General features: G+C 36.4%; 1 protein-coding gene and 1 pseudogene across 2 annotated transcripts in view; both read left to right on the top strand.

The window, feature by feature from the left end:
• Nucleotides 1-13,793, top strand: part of Stag1 (STAG1 cohesin complex component) — a 305,897-nt gene that overhangs the window by 226,536 nt on the left and 65,568 nt on the right. For both annotated transcript variants that reach the window (XM_075964871.1, XM_075964872.1), the window contains exon 14: nucleotides 3,490-3,604. In XM_075964871.1, coding sequence (XP_075820986.1) covers nucleotides 3,490-3,604 — 115 coding nt within the window. The remainder of the gene's footprint in view (nucleotides 1-3,489; nucleotides 3,605-13,793) is intronic.
• Nucleotides 10,708-12,650, top strand: LOC142846665 (AP-2 complex subunit beta pseudogene; annotated as a pseudogene).

The following is a 13,793-nucleotide window of genomic DNA, read 5'->3' as shown; positions in this document are numbered from 1 at the left end:
CCAGCAGTACTTGTTTTATGAAATTGGGTAACCCAGAGTTTGGTACATATATGTTTAAATAGTAATATTTTTGTTAACTGTTCCCTTGATTAGAATGAATGAAGTGTCCATCTTTACCTCTTCTGATTAGATTTAGTTTGAAGTCTTATTTTGTCTGATATTTGATCTTGACACCTGTTTGCTTTCTGGTCCCATTTGTAATACTTTGGTCAGTTACTTTATTCTAAGGAAATTCCTGTCTTTAAAGCTAAGATGTGTTTCTTATAAATAGGTGGATTTTGTTTCTTGTTTCTTTCAGCCGGCCTCTGTCTTTTGGTTCAAGAGTTGAGACCATTTATATTTAAAGATATTGAAATGTGTGTGCAAATTTTGCTTACTATGTTGTTGATTTTTGGTAGTGGTATTTATATTCTTTATAGTATTTACTGGAGTGTTTTGGGGTTTGTTTTTTTTAAAGATTTATTGATTTATATGTATACAGTGTTCTGCCTGAATGTATGCTTGCAGGTCAGAAGAGGGCACCAGATCTCATTACAGATGGTTGTGAGCCACCATGTGGTTGCTGGGAATTGAACTCAGAACCTCTGGAAGAGCATCCAGTGACCTTAACCACTGAAGCATGTCTCCAGCCCCAGTACTTTGTTTTTAAATAATACGCCTTTGTATTTCTTTTCACAGTCTCTCTGCTATACTCATTCCTCTCTTTATCCCGAAGTATTGCTTCTTGTATTGTCTTTAGATTTTGTTTCTCAAATATAAATTGATTTAGGCTATTTATATCTTGAAAAGTTTTTACCCTTCAATTATGACAGATAGTTTTACTAGGTCTATTAGTTTAGACTGGCTTTCTTAGCCTTTTAGTTCTTGAAATGCCTTGTGCCACGTTCTCCTGGCTTTCAAAATTTTTCATTGAGAATTCAGCTATTATTCTGATGGATTTTTATTTATATGTGACTTGCATTGTTTTTGTTTGTTTTGTTTCTCTTGTAGCTTTCAACCCACTTTATTATGTACCTTTTGTGTTTTACATAGGATTTTCTCTTTGGTAATTATCTATTTCATGTTCTCTATGGTTCTTTTTAACTTTGTGGGGTTTTTATGTTGCAATTCTTCTTACTCATCTATTCCTATAATCAAAGGGTTTTTTTTTTCCTATGGTGTCTCATATTTCCTTTATGTCCCTTTTTTATGGTTTTAATTTTTTTCATATCCCTTGTTAATATGAGCTACATCCTACTTTTATTTTCAAGTCCTGATATTCTGTCTTCTTGATTTGTTCTACTTGTAAGACTTTCCCTTGAGTTTTCTAGTTAAGTTACAGGCATTCTTTTATTCCACTTGAGTAAGTCTCTCTTCTTATTGAATTCCATTATCAAGTGTTAGATTGTTGTAGTCATTTCCATCAGCCGTATGTTTGTGTTTTCTTGGTCGCCGATCAGTTGTTCTTTCACTTAAATTTCATTGAGCCTTTTCACTCTTTGAATTATTGTTTGAAGTTAATGATTGTTCTTTTAAATTGTGGGTCCTGGAGTTCATCTCAGAAATTCTCATTGACAAATATTTCTACCGGAATGGTAGGTTTTGGAGAGGAGATACTGGTTCATATTTTTGGTGTTTGGGGCATAAGGTCTGTATTGTGAACTTTTTAGTTTAGTCTGATATGGACAGATCAAGTCAGAGCAGAAGAGAGAATGTGAATCAGGTTGGGCCTAGAGATTGGAAATGACTTGGGTGGAATGAAGTGAGGTGGGCAGAGGGGATTTGTCTGATGTATTAGGATGTGCTTCCTAGTTTAACCTTGAGGTAGCCAGTGGATCTGACTGTGTAGAAATGGCATGTCAAGGCCTGTGGGTTGGAGAACAGGTAGGGAGGGTCCTAGCAGAAGCCTAGAGATGATTTGTAGTGCAGTCAAGAAAGGTCAAACTAGACTGGGGCAATGGAAATGGGACGTGGGCTAGATCTGTCTAGCTGTGAAGAAAACAGCGATGGGGAGGTCAGGAAAACTAGCCCTGTCAGAGGTCTCAGAAGTCTACATTTTTAACATTATAAATTTCATCTATTTTTTCAGAACCTTATGTGAATAAGTTAGTACATTTCAGTTACCAAGGACTATTACCTTATCACTTATTTGAAAACCACCCCCAGGGGCTGGAGAGATGGCTTAGAGGTTAAGAGCACTGACTGCTCTTCCAGAGGTCCAGTGTTCAATTACCAGCAACCACATGGTGGCTTACAGCCATCTATAATGAGACCTGGCACCCCCTTCTGGCTTGCAGGCACACGTGGAAGGAATGCTATATACATAATATAATATAATTAATAAATAAATAAATAAATAAATAAATAAATAAAATAGTTTATTATAAAAAAAAAAAAGAAAATGAAAATCACCCCCAAAAGAACACCTCTCCATTACTTAGCTCTTCATTTGAAAAACATAAACTTACATATGTTATTTGCTTGTTGCTATTTCCTTATTTTTCTGTAAAATATCTGAGATGATATATCCTATTTCCATCCACTAGAGCAATGGTTCTCAACCTTCCTAATGCTGCAACCTTTTAATACAGTTCTTCATGTTGCGGTGACCCACAACCATAAAATTATTTTAGTTGCTCCTTCATAACTGTAATTTTGTTATTGTAATGAATCATGATGTTAATATCTAATACAAGACCCCTGTGAAAGGGTTGTTCAACCCCCAAAGAGGCCACAATCCACAGGTTGAAAACTGGTGCACTGAAATATAATTTCGTCCTGAGATCCAATTCCATGTTCACTGCTACATCCATTGGGCTTAGAGCAGTTCCTAAAAATAAGAGAGCTTTGTTTTATTAGAGTAAATCTATATAGCAGCTTTAAACTTCCTTTCCTTCTTAGCCATATTTAGAAGTTTTTGTTATTGAAAGGTATTTTTTAGAGATATAGTACTTATATAATTTTATAAATGGTTGGACTTAAGAATACTGTCTCTAAATAATAGATAATAACCATTGGAGGATACAAGAGACATAAATATTAAAATAGATTTTTGCTTATTACTCAGCCTTTTGTTAAATGTATTTACAATTTAAATAAATATTTAAGAAACTTTTTATTGAAATTACATACTCTAGTATCAATCATAGATTAATAGTAGTGCTTGCATTTTTAATAAGCCTTTAAGTATTTATTCTTTGTCACAAAAAACATTTCCTCACTTTGAACTGTGTAAGATATTTTTAATCTGACCATTTTTGATAATATTTTAAAAACCAGGCATGGTAGCACATGACTGAAGGCTCAACACTAGAAAAGTTGAGGTTGAACAAGAATTCAAGGACAAGTTGGGCTTCACCCTGTCTGAAAAACTAAAAGGACAAGAGTTGTATTGAATTAGATTGGTAATCTTTTCAGATTATTTTTCAGCAGTGAATTATGTGTGTTTTGCAAAAGTATTGAAATTTGTATTCATGTGAGTTTGTGTTGTTTCGCACCCCCGCCCCCCAGGCTGTTTAGCAGACACGATCCACAAGCAGAGGAAGCATTAGCAAAGAGGAGAGGAAGGAACAGTCCAAATGGGAACCTCATTAGGATGCTTGTTCTTTTCTTTCTTGAAAGTGAGGTAAGAAGGATTTTAGTTTACTCTTCTTTCCTTCCATCTTTGGATTCATTGTAAGCGATTTCAGTCATGAAAACAAGTGTTTTTCTTGCAAAGTTACCTTTATGAATTGCTTCATACTTTAATTTTATGAGTAATTCTGAATATACATGTAGGGGTGTATCATCACTAAATAGAGACTAGTAAGTTTAAAGTTTTACACTGTTTCAGAATGCCAGTTCTACATTTTTAAGTTTTCCTTTTTTATGTTGAATTTCTCTTTTTACTTAGCGCTCACAACATATATGTTTTTGAAGACAGTTTCATTTGTTACTGTAATGTCCTTTGATATTTAAATCTTTATTTCCTACTACTGGCATGATGTTGATTAAAGAATGAACTAATATTAAGGACACCATGAATGAATGAACTATTTAGTTTAGACATGAATGAAAATGGAATTGCAAAAGAAGTTAAGAAAATTAAAAGTCAAGGCAGACATGGTTGTACAAACTTCTAATCCAAAGTTAATGAGAGGAGGTGTTTAGGCAGATCACAAATTTAATAGACTGAATACAATACAGTGTGAATTCAAGACCAGCCTGTGCGAGTTTGACTCTATCTTAGAATTTTTTTAAAAAATGCAAAGAGACCTTGGGTGAATTCAGCTCAGTGATGAGCCCCTTGTCTCATGTTTCAGACTTTATCTAGTTCAGTACCATGAAAGAGGAGGGGATAAGAAACTTTTTTAAATTGAGGCTTAATTGTACCTGGAATATAGAAACTGTCTGAGAAGAAGAGAAACCCAAATAATTTTATAAATATTCAAATTTGACAGCACTATAACTATTCTGTAAAAATGAAAAAGAAAAAAAGACACCTATATAAAAACTAAAATGAAAAAAAGTGCAAAGCAAATAAATAGAATGACGGACACTGAAACAAGACAAAAAGTTGTGGGTGGATTTTTCTGTCCCGCTTGCCAGCTCCCAAATAACCATATGAGAATTTCATATTAATTATGAAAACTTGCCCAATAATTTAGGCTCATTTCTAACTAGCTCTTATAACTTAAATTGACCCATATCTTTTAATCTTTGTTCTTTTATGTGACTCTGTTTTCTGTAAATGGAGGTTTCTCTCCTGCTCATTAGTTCCCCAAATAAACACTTAGAGGCTTCTATTAATTATAATTGCTTAGCCAAAGACTCAGGCTTATTATTAGCTAGTTCTTTTAAATTAACCATTTCTATTATTGTATATTTTACCACAAGGCTCCTGACTTGTTTTACCTTACATCTTGCTTCTCTGATGACTGTTGGCATCTCCCTCGACTTCACCTTCTCTCTCCCTATATTTAGTTTGACTTTCCTGCTAGCTATGTTCTGCCCTGCCATAGGCAAAAACAGCTTCTTTATTAACCAGTGGTAATCGGACATATTCACAGCATACAGAGGGATATTCCACATCAATTAACTTTACTTTGTAAAGCTCATAGCATCCCTGGAGTCTCCAGGTGACTCCACCCTTCTTCTTCCCAGCATTATCTCCGCCCCTAAAACCCTGCCTAGCTATTGGCCATTCGATTTTTTATTAAACCAGAGTGACATATCTTCACAGTGCACAAAAGGATTATTTCACAAGTTGTCACTATTTCTTAAACTAAGAATAAAGAGCCAAGTGGTGGTGACACATGGTCTTTAATCCCAGCACTTAGGAGGTAGAGGCGAGTGGATCTCTGTGAGTTCAAGGCCAGTGTGGTCTACAGAGTGAGTTCCAAGACAGCCAGGGCTACACAAAGAAACCCTGTCTTGAACAACAAAAGCAAACAAAATGATAATATGGAACAAAGTCACCAGGAGAATTGGATTTAAATATGTTAGTAATAGTTTCTTAAATATGCCTAGAAATATGTCAGGGTACTAGGTTGTATTATTAATAATATGCCAGTTCTGAACCTTTAGATTGGGAGCTTACATTATTTATTTAAACAAATTCAGGGCAGATGCATATGCTTTCAGTCCACAATTTTCTTAAAATAGGGTTTTAAACATTGTCTTCTTTAAAGGCAAGTTTAGATATGTTACAGAATGTAAAGTTTTCATTATAAAAAAGCAATGAAAATCATCAAATATCACCTCGTGATAGCTCTTTTCACTGTACCATTAGACTTGAGACTTTTTTGAGGATTGCATATCAGAGTATCCTGCTTATCAGATATTTATATTATGATTCATAACTGTAGTAAGATTACAGTTATGAAGTAGTAATGAAATAATTTTAAGATTGAAGGTCACCACAACATGAGGAACTATATTAAAGGGCCTCAGAATTAGGGAGGTTGAGAATCAATGTTCTAGAGGAATGAAATGTAAAGTGTTATTAAATAATCACAAACTATATGAAAGGTAAGTCCAACAATGGTTTCAGAGTTAGCAGATATTAGCTATAAAAATATTAAAGTGTTGAAAAATTAGGAAATCTAATGCTTTTAGAAGTTTTATCGTTAAATAAGGAAATACTTAGAATTTCTGAAAGTTCTCTAGGACTTCTTGATATATTAAAGCATAAAAGTTTAATTTTAGCCGGGCGATGGTGGCGCACGCCTTTAATCCCAGCACTTGGGAGGCAGAGGCAGGCAGATCTCTGTGAGTTCGAGACCAGCCTGGTCTACAAGAGCTAGTTCCAGGACAGGCTCCAAAGCCACAGAGAAACCCTGTCTTGGGGGAAAAAAAAAAGGTTAATTTTAGGCTTTTTTATCTTCCTTTAAAAATAATTTGTCATGCTTATTTCTACTTATTTCATATATTGCTAAACTTTATGCTTGCTAGTGGTACAACCATGTGAAAATTAATATCCGAGTTTCCACACATGACATTCTTCACAACTGCCAAAGCCAAGTGCAAATCACATTTAAGTATTTGGCTTTTCTAATGTCATGTGTTTCACAAGAAATAGCCTTTATTTAAAAGAAAAAAATTGTTCTCTTGTTCTGAGTGCTACACTCAGAGCTAACTGTATGTTAAAGCTATATCCTTTTTTTTTTTTTTTTTTTTTTTTTTGAGACAGGGTTTCTCTGTGGCTTTGGGAGCCTGTCCTGGAACTAGCTCTGTAGACCAGGCTGGTATCGAACTCACAGAGATCCGCCTGTCTGTGCCTCCCGAGTGCTGGGATTAAAGGCATGCGTACCATCGCCCGGCTCAGCTATATTCTTTTTTTTTTTTTTAAAGATTTATTTATTATGTATACAACATTCCTTCCATGTTTGCTTGCATGCCAGAAGAGGGCACCAGATCTCATTATAGATGGCTGTGAGCCACCATGTGGTTGCTGGGAATTGAACTCAAGACCTCTGGAAGAGCAGTCAGTGCTCTTAACCTTTGAGCCATCTCTCCAGCCCAGCTATATTCTTTAGTACATCAAAACTCCAAGGTTTTCCTATCTTCAGTTCTCTTTTTAAACTTACTTCCTATAAACATCTCAATTTGTAAGATTTCAGATAGAGCCTATCTGAAATAGGCTATCTGATGAGAATTTTGGAAATCAGACAGGTTGTTAATCACTTAGCTATGACTAACAGAACTGATTGCAGTTCTTTGTTTTATTGAAATGTGAAATAATCTGTTAATAATATAATTTTAAAATGTTGAAAGATTTTGCCATGCAGGTAATATTAAGGTGAATGAAAGATCTACCTAAACTAATTGTTTTCTGTTGTTATCAAAATGTGACTTTTATAAACTCCAGAAACCTTTTGGTAGTAGTTAATTTTAGGTGACAAAGTATCCTTTTTTTTTTACATACTTGGCCATTTGATAGCAGAAGTATTACTTGAATATGATGAGTCCAGATTTCCCTATAGATGGTATAACAATGGAGTTTGCTATATAAAGTTGTATTTCCTAGTGACATAATTATTTTCAAGTACATTTACGCAGATTTGGTTCCCTCCTTGTAGTCTTATGGAATAGTCAGAGTAACAGGCCCCCATATTATTGGTAGACAAAAGCAGTCTCTCCAGGGTTTGGACATTGCTTGGACTAGAATGTCCTTTGAATTCTTAGTTTCTCCGTCTCACTCTCCTCTGCCCTCCCCCAAAATAAAGCCTGTTGTCTCTTTGTTTGTTCTTTTAATTTTCTGTGTGTGAATGTGGGCATGTGTGTAGACATCAGAAGACAATCTTAGGTTTTGGTCCTCACCTGCCACCTTGTTTGAGAAAGGTCTTTGTTGATCCTGCTATGTATGCCACACTAGATGTGAGTTTACAGGGATTCTTTTCTCTCTGTCTTCCATATCACGTGAGTGCCTGCGCTACATGCCTGTGCACTGACACAGAGCTCTTTTATAACTTCTGGGAAATGTAACTCAGGTCCCCAAACTTGTAAGAAGGACACTTTATCCTGTGATCGACCTCTTCAGCTCATGTCCAGGTTTCTGAAATTAACGAATGACTAGCTTTCTTTTAGCAAGATCAAAGACACAGTATTGGAATATTTAGAAATTATAGGAGTAATAATTTGGGCTGATTTCATTTGAAAATGGTTTTCCATAAACTCAATTGTTAAGAGTTACATTTTTTACACAACTCCTTTCATGTGTTTTAACTGTCTACCAGAGGTGAAGAGGTAGAAAATCTTTAAATAAAACATTGTAAGCAAATTTTAAGTTACTTTAAAAAAATGAATCAGAACATACCTGGACTATTTTAATAAAAAGCTCCAGAAATTTCAGACTGTTTTATCAAATGTACAAGCTTAGAAGAAAGCCTGTAAAATAAAATATAATTTTATCTTGCAAGGATAAAATGTTCCAGTATGGAAACAGGATTTAATACAAGTTAGATATAACATAATTTGTAATAATTTTTCAGGTATCAGTCTTGCTGTATAGTGATTATTTATTAGAGTTATTTGTTTTGGGCTGGAAGGTAGTGACGCATGCCTTTAATCTCAGCACTCAGAAGACAGAGGCTGATGGATCTCTGAGTTCAAGGCCAGCCTGATAGGGTTAGGATTAGCCATATTTAGAAGTTTTGTTATTGAAAGATTTTTTTTTTTTTTATTTTTCGAGACAGGGTTTCTCCGTAGCTTTTTTTGGTTCCTGTCCTGGAACTAGCTCTTGTAGACCAGGCTGGCCTCGAACTCACAGTGATCCGCCTGCCTCTGCCTCCCGAGTGCTGGGATTAAAGGCATGCGCCACCACTGTCCGGCTTGAAAGAATTTTTTTATAGGTGTACTAATATAATTTTATAAATGGTTGGGCTTAAGAATACTGTCTCTAAGTAGTAGGTAATAGCCATTGGAGAACACAATGAAAGAAAAACAGGGATGTAGAAGTCTTTGGTAACTAAGTCTAAAGTTTGGGGGTTAGCTTTAAAAGTATGAATGATATTTAATGTAATTTTTTAATTCTTAAACTGTAGAAGCATTGTTTTCCAATTAAATAAAGAAGTAAAATGTGCATCAAGCCTAATAATATAAAAATATATCAAAAATTAAAGTTGAATGAAAATGCAATATTCATACCTAGAGAAAGAACCGTGGTGAGAAGGAACCCACTAGACCATCACCCTGGCTAGGCTCTCTGGCTGCCATTGCATCCCTGCCTGCTCTTCCCTCTAGTTTATGTTAGGTCCAAACTCATGACTGATTTCAAGTACTTCACAACCAATTAAGAAGGGAGAAATCTTTGAATTAAAAGCCAAGCTCAGCCAGGTGTAGAGGCATGTACCTTTAATCTCAGCTGTCTGTGGAGTTCAAGGGCCAGCCTGGTCTACCTAGTGAGTTTCAGAACAGCCAGAGATATATAATGAAATTCTGTTTCAAGCTCCTCCCATACCCCCCCCCCAAAAAAAACCAAACTCAAATGTAGGAGAGATGAATCTGTGAAGAAGGTGCTTGGCACCCTGCCAGGAAGATGTTAGCGTTCTCTCTCCAGATGCAGTGTATGTAGACTGATAACCTGTAGCAAAGAGGATTTGGTACCTCTATTTGATGAACTATGCCAAGAGTCATCCAGACGTGAACATCTTGCATCAAATTTGTGAAAATCCAAGTCCTGTGATTTGAGTCTGGCATCCAGATGGACATGGTTAGAAAATATCTCTCTGAATCTCTCCAGAAGTGCTTGAAAGACAAAGATCCCTATGTTCAGAAAATGACTGCAGTCTATGTGGTGAAATTCTGTACTGTCATTAAACAGATGATGTAAAGATGAAGTTCACATTCGTCTGCTAAGATATAAAAAAGAGGGGCTGGAGAGATGGCTCAGTGGTTAAGAGCATCGCCTGCTCTTCCAAAGGTCCTGAGTTCAATTCCAGGCAACCACATGGTGGCTCACAACCATCTGTAATGAGGTCTGGTGCCCTCTTCTGGCCTGCAGACATACACACAGACAGAATATTGTATACATAATAAAAAAAAAGAGTGAAAAGATATAAAAAAGAGGGGAATACACTCATGAATACAGGATATGGTCAGTCCAGTTACAGAGCCCTTGGAAATCTGGGAACTGATCACAGGGTGCTTCACTCTACCTGCCTCTGTCTTAACCACCCAAGAGACGTTCTGACTATCCCCCCTCTTCCTTAAAAGAGGTCACATAGCAGACAAGAACTGCCTCTCAGGCCAGGTATCCTAAGGTCATAGGTGGCGTGAATACCCAGTATAAGATAGAAAATCAGGGACTTGGGTATTTTCTGTGGTATCTCATAGCAGATTTAAATCCAGTGCTGATGACGAATACTGTAGCAGTCTGAGATTAGGAAGCTTAGCCAATCAGCAACTTAATCACTCTAAAACAACAATATCTATAAGCTTCTCACTTCTATGAATGAATGTACTGAATGGAACCAGATTTTCATACTTGACAGGCTATCAAATTACAGCACTAAAGATGACCTGGAAAATCAGTATCTGTGAGGAAGTAACTCCTGGACAACCATGTCAACTCAGCAGTGGTGTTTGAGCAGTAGACATCCTAAAGAAATTCTGGAATTGTTACACTAAGACTCCAGCTACTATAATATGCTACTGAAGAAGTATCCCTTCCACCTGTCACTGTGCTGTCTGGAGAGCCATAATATTGCCCAGAGGAATAACAAACTAATTTTTTAGAGAAGGCTTAAAATGTTGAAGAAGAAGGAAGGAAAGGAAGGAAGGAAGGAAGGAAGGAAGGAAGGAAGGAAGGAAGGAAGGAAGGAAGGAAGGCAACCAAAAAAGTCAGTCTTTTTTGTGAAGTACAAGGATCCTATCTATGTTAAAATAGAGAAGTTGAACATCGTGATTCTTCTTGCATCTCAAGTAAACATTGCTCAGGTTCTGGCAAGCTAAATATTCGACTGAGGTAGATGTTTATTCTTTTCCAAAGCTGTTGCAGGCCATTGGATGGTATGACATCAGATGAAACAATTAGCAGAGTACTTGTGTAAACACATTGCTTGATCTAATTCAGACCAAAGTAAATCAAGCTGTCCAAGAGGTATTTGTCATCAGGAATATATTGTGAGTACCCCAAGTAGAGTATTATTGCCATTCTCTGTGAGAACTTGGATTCCCTGTATGAGGCCAATTATTAAGCAGCCATCAATTGTAGGAGATTATGCTGAAAGAATCAATAATGCAGATGAGTTACTAAAGAGTTCCCTGGGGATGGGCAGGTCTTGGAAGTACCAAGCTACAGCTCATTCTGCATACCTTAGTGAAGCTGTTTCTATCAGAAACACAGGAGCTGTACCAATAAGTCCTAATCTTGGTCACACAGAATTCTGATAATTCTGACCCTGAAAATAAGGGTGATAGAGTTCGAGACCAGCCTGGTCTACAGAGCGAGTTCCAGGACAGGCTCCAAAGCCACAGAGAAACCCTGTCTCGAAAAACCAAAAAAAAAAAAAAGAAAATAAGGGTGATATTTATTGTCACTTTTTTTCAACTAACCTGTGACAGCCAAAGTAGTCTCCTAAAATACTAATTTCACAGGGAAACCTGCCTCTTTAGGCCAATCCTTCTGGATGAGCTAACCTGCCACATTGTTTCCTTGGCCTCTGTGTGCCATAAACCTCCAAATGCTTTTGCAGAAAGGAGTCATGCATGGCATCCGTTGCAAACATAAGCTCATTCATCATGAGAGCACTAATGCAGGTGGCAGCCCTGTTGGTACCGCCACTGGAACAGCCTTAGGTCATCCCCTCTCAAGGTGATTTTCTGGGAGTCTTTTAAATCTTGACCTGGTTCCCTCAGTAAATGGATCACAGATGTCCTATATGCAGACAGGAGCCCTGGATCTTTTTAGGGAGGAGGACTGGACAGTCTGGTAGGTAATGTTTCCTTCCATTAGGTATTGCCTGCAAGCTTTGCCTTCACCTACTGCTGTGAACCACAGTGATTTGAATGGCAGATTTGAATTTTCAACGGGGATAGGAATGATACTTGGTGGAAATGTGGCTCCTAAGTCAGGCTGGTTACCTGTAGAACAGGCTTGGCAATTTGGCAATTTATTCACCACCACAGGCACATCTATATGGAAACAAACATTGCCAATAAAGGTATTCATCATGTGACAGATTTTGCAGTACAATTTAATAAGAACAACTTTGGTATCATCCCAAGCACATTTTGGCCATGATACTTCACTGATGCATGTCTCTCTGCCTCTCAGGACTTTGGACTCTGTCATGAAGATAGAACTTCTGAATAACTGAATAGGTGTCTGATTAAAATAATATTGATGTCTGCTATCTCAACTGCCTTTTTACAATCAGTGTGCTTTTTATAGGTCCTATAATATAGAAGATGACAAAATAGGTTCCAGGTCTTCTTTATAACATAAAAGGGTATATTCTCAATGAAAATGAACTCCAGTTTCAAATTAAGGAATGTTATTTAAATACCTACACTGTTACAGCAAGTTACAAAAGTGTTTACACTGTTGCTAAAAGCAATGTAAAAGGGCATTTGGATTTTGGCTGAACTATATATTCAGCATCAATTATACACCATCACTGAAGTATGGAGCTGTTAAAGTCTCTCAGTTCATCTTTCAGCTCAATTATAGCATTTTAAAAGACAAATAAACTGATCCAGTCACCTTGTAATCAGTGCAAACTAAGATCTCTTAACTCAAATACTGCAATACCCAGCCAAGCACTTAGTGACCCTATGCTGACATTAGCGTTTGCCCTGATGGGCAGGTTAGCTTCCTCTGAACATTTATATGACCACTGTTTTAGTCACTTTTGGCCTCTGTTGTTCTTTGTCTTCACATATGGCCTTCTGCATAATATGCCAAGGGTTAGCTTTTTTCCTCTCTCTCCTTTGAGTATAGTTTGATATTCTGTAACTTAAAGATCATTTCAAAAGCGGGGGGGGGGGGAGTAACAAATACTAAAGCAAAGAAAAGTGTTGGTTGGGAGTGGGGGTATTTCTGTCATTGATTATCCCAGAAAATATAAATGGACTAACATGATCTATTAAAAAGCATTGTCCCACCAGGCTGTGGTGGCACACACCTTTAATCCCAGCACTTGGGAAGCAGAGGCAGGCGGATCTCAATCAGTTCGAGGCCAACTTGATCTACAAAAATCAAAGACAGCCAGAACTGTTACACAGAGAAACCCTGTCTTGAAAAAGTAAAAACAAACACAAAAAAAGCATTGTTCTTTGAAGTTTCAATAAAGAAAATTAAAACAGCTGCTTACTATTTAAAAACATATCTTAGAATAGCACAGAAGTTTACAAACAATGGACTATATAACAAGTACTTACAAAAGAAGTAATAAGGTTGGAATTATGAAAGTTATATCAGAGTTAAAGACCAATAACATTAAAGGAAACAAAAAGACATGGCTTCTATTTTTAAAATTATAATCTGCTGAATATAGTATCCCTTCTCTACAGCAATATACTTGTACTTAGTCAGCATAAGAATAAATTTAGTCATCTTGGGTTTTTATAGTGATAATCTGTGTACCATTATACATTTTGAAGTATACAATTCAGTGTCGTTCAGTATGTATTATATTGCTGTGCTGTCATCACTACCAAGAGTTTTAAAACATCAAGAACTATTTTAAAATCTTCCCTAACTAAAACTGTACCTACTCAACAAGCATTTTTTCCTTAGTAAAGTTTTAATGGTGATAGCTTTAATGCTTTTGTTTTCCTGTTTCTATTTTTATCTTTGACACCAAGTTGTATACCTTTTCTTCTTGTCTCTT

This window comes from Microtus pennsylvanicus, chromosome 3 (assembly GCF_037038515.1).
Source record: "Microtus pennsylvanicus isolate mMicPen1 chromosome 3, mMicPen1.hap1, whole genome shotgun sequence".
In the NCBI taxonomy this organism is placed as follows: domain Eukaryota; kingdom Metazoa; phylum Chordata; class Mammalia; order Rodentia; family Cricetidae; genus Microtus; species Microtus pennsylvanicus.
This window is presented reverse-complemented; position numbering and strand designations above follow the sequence as displayed.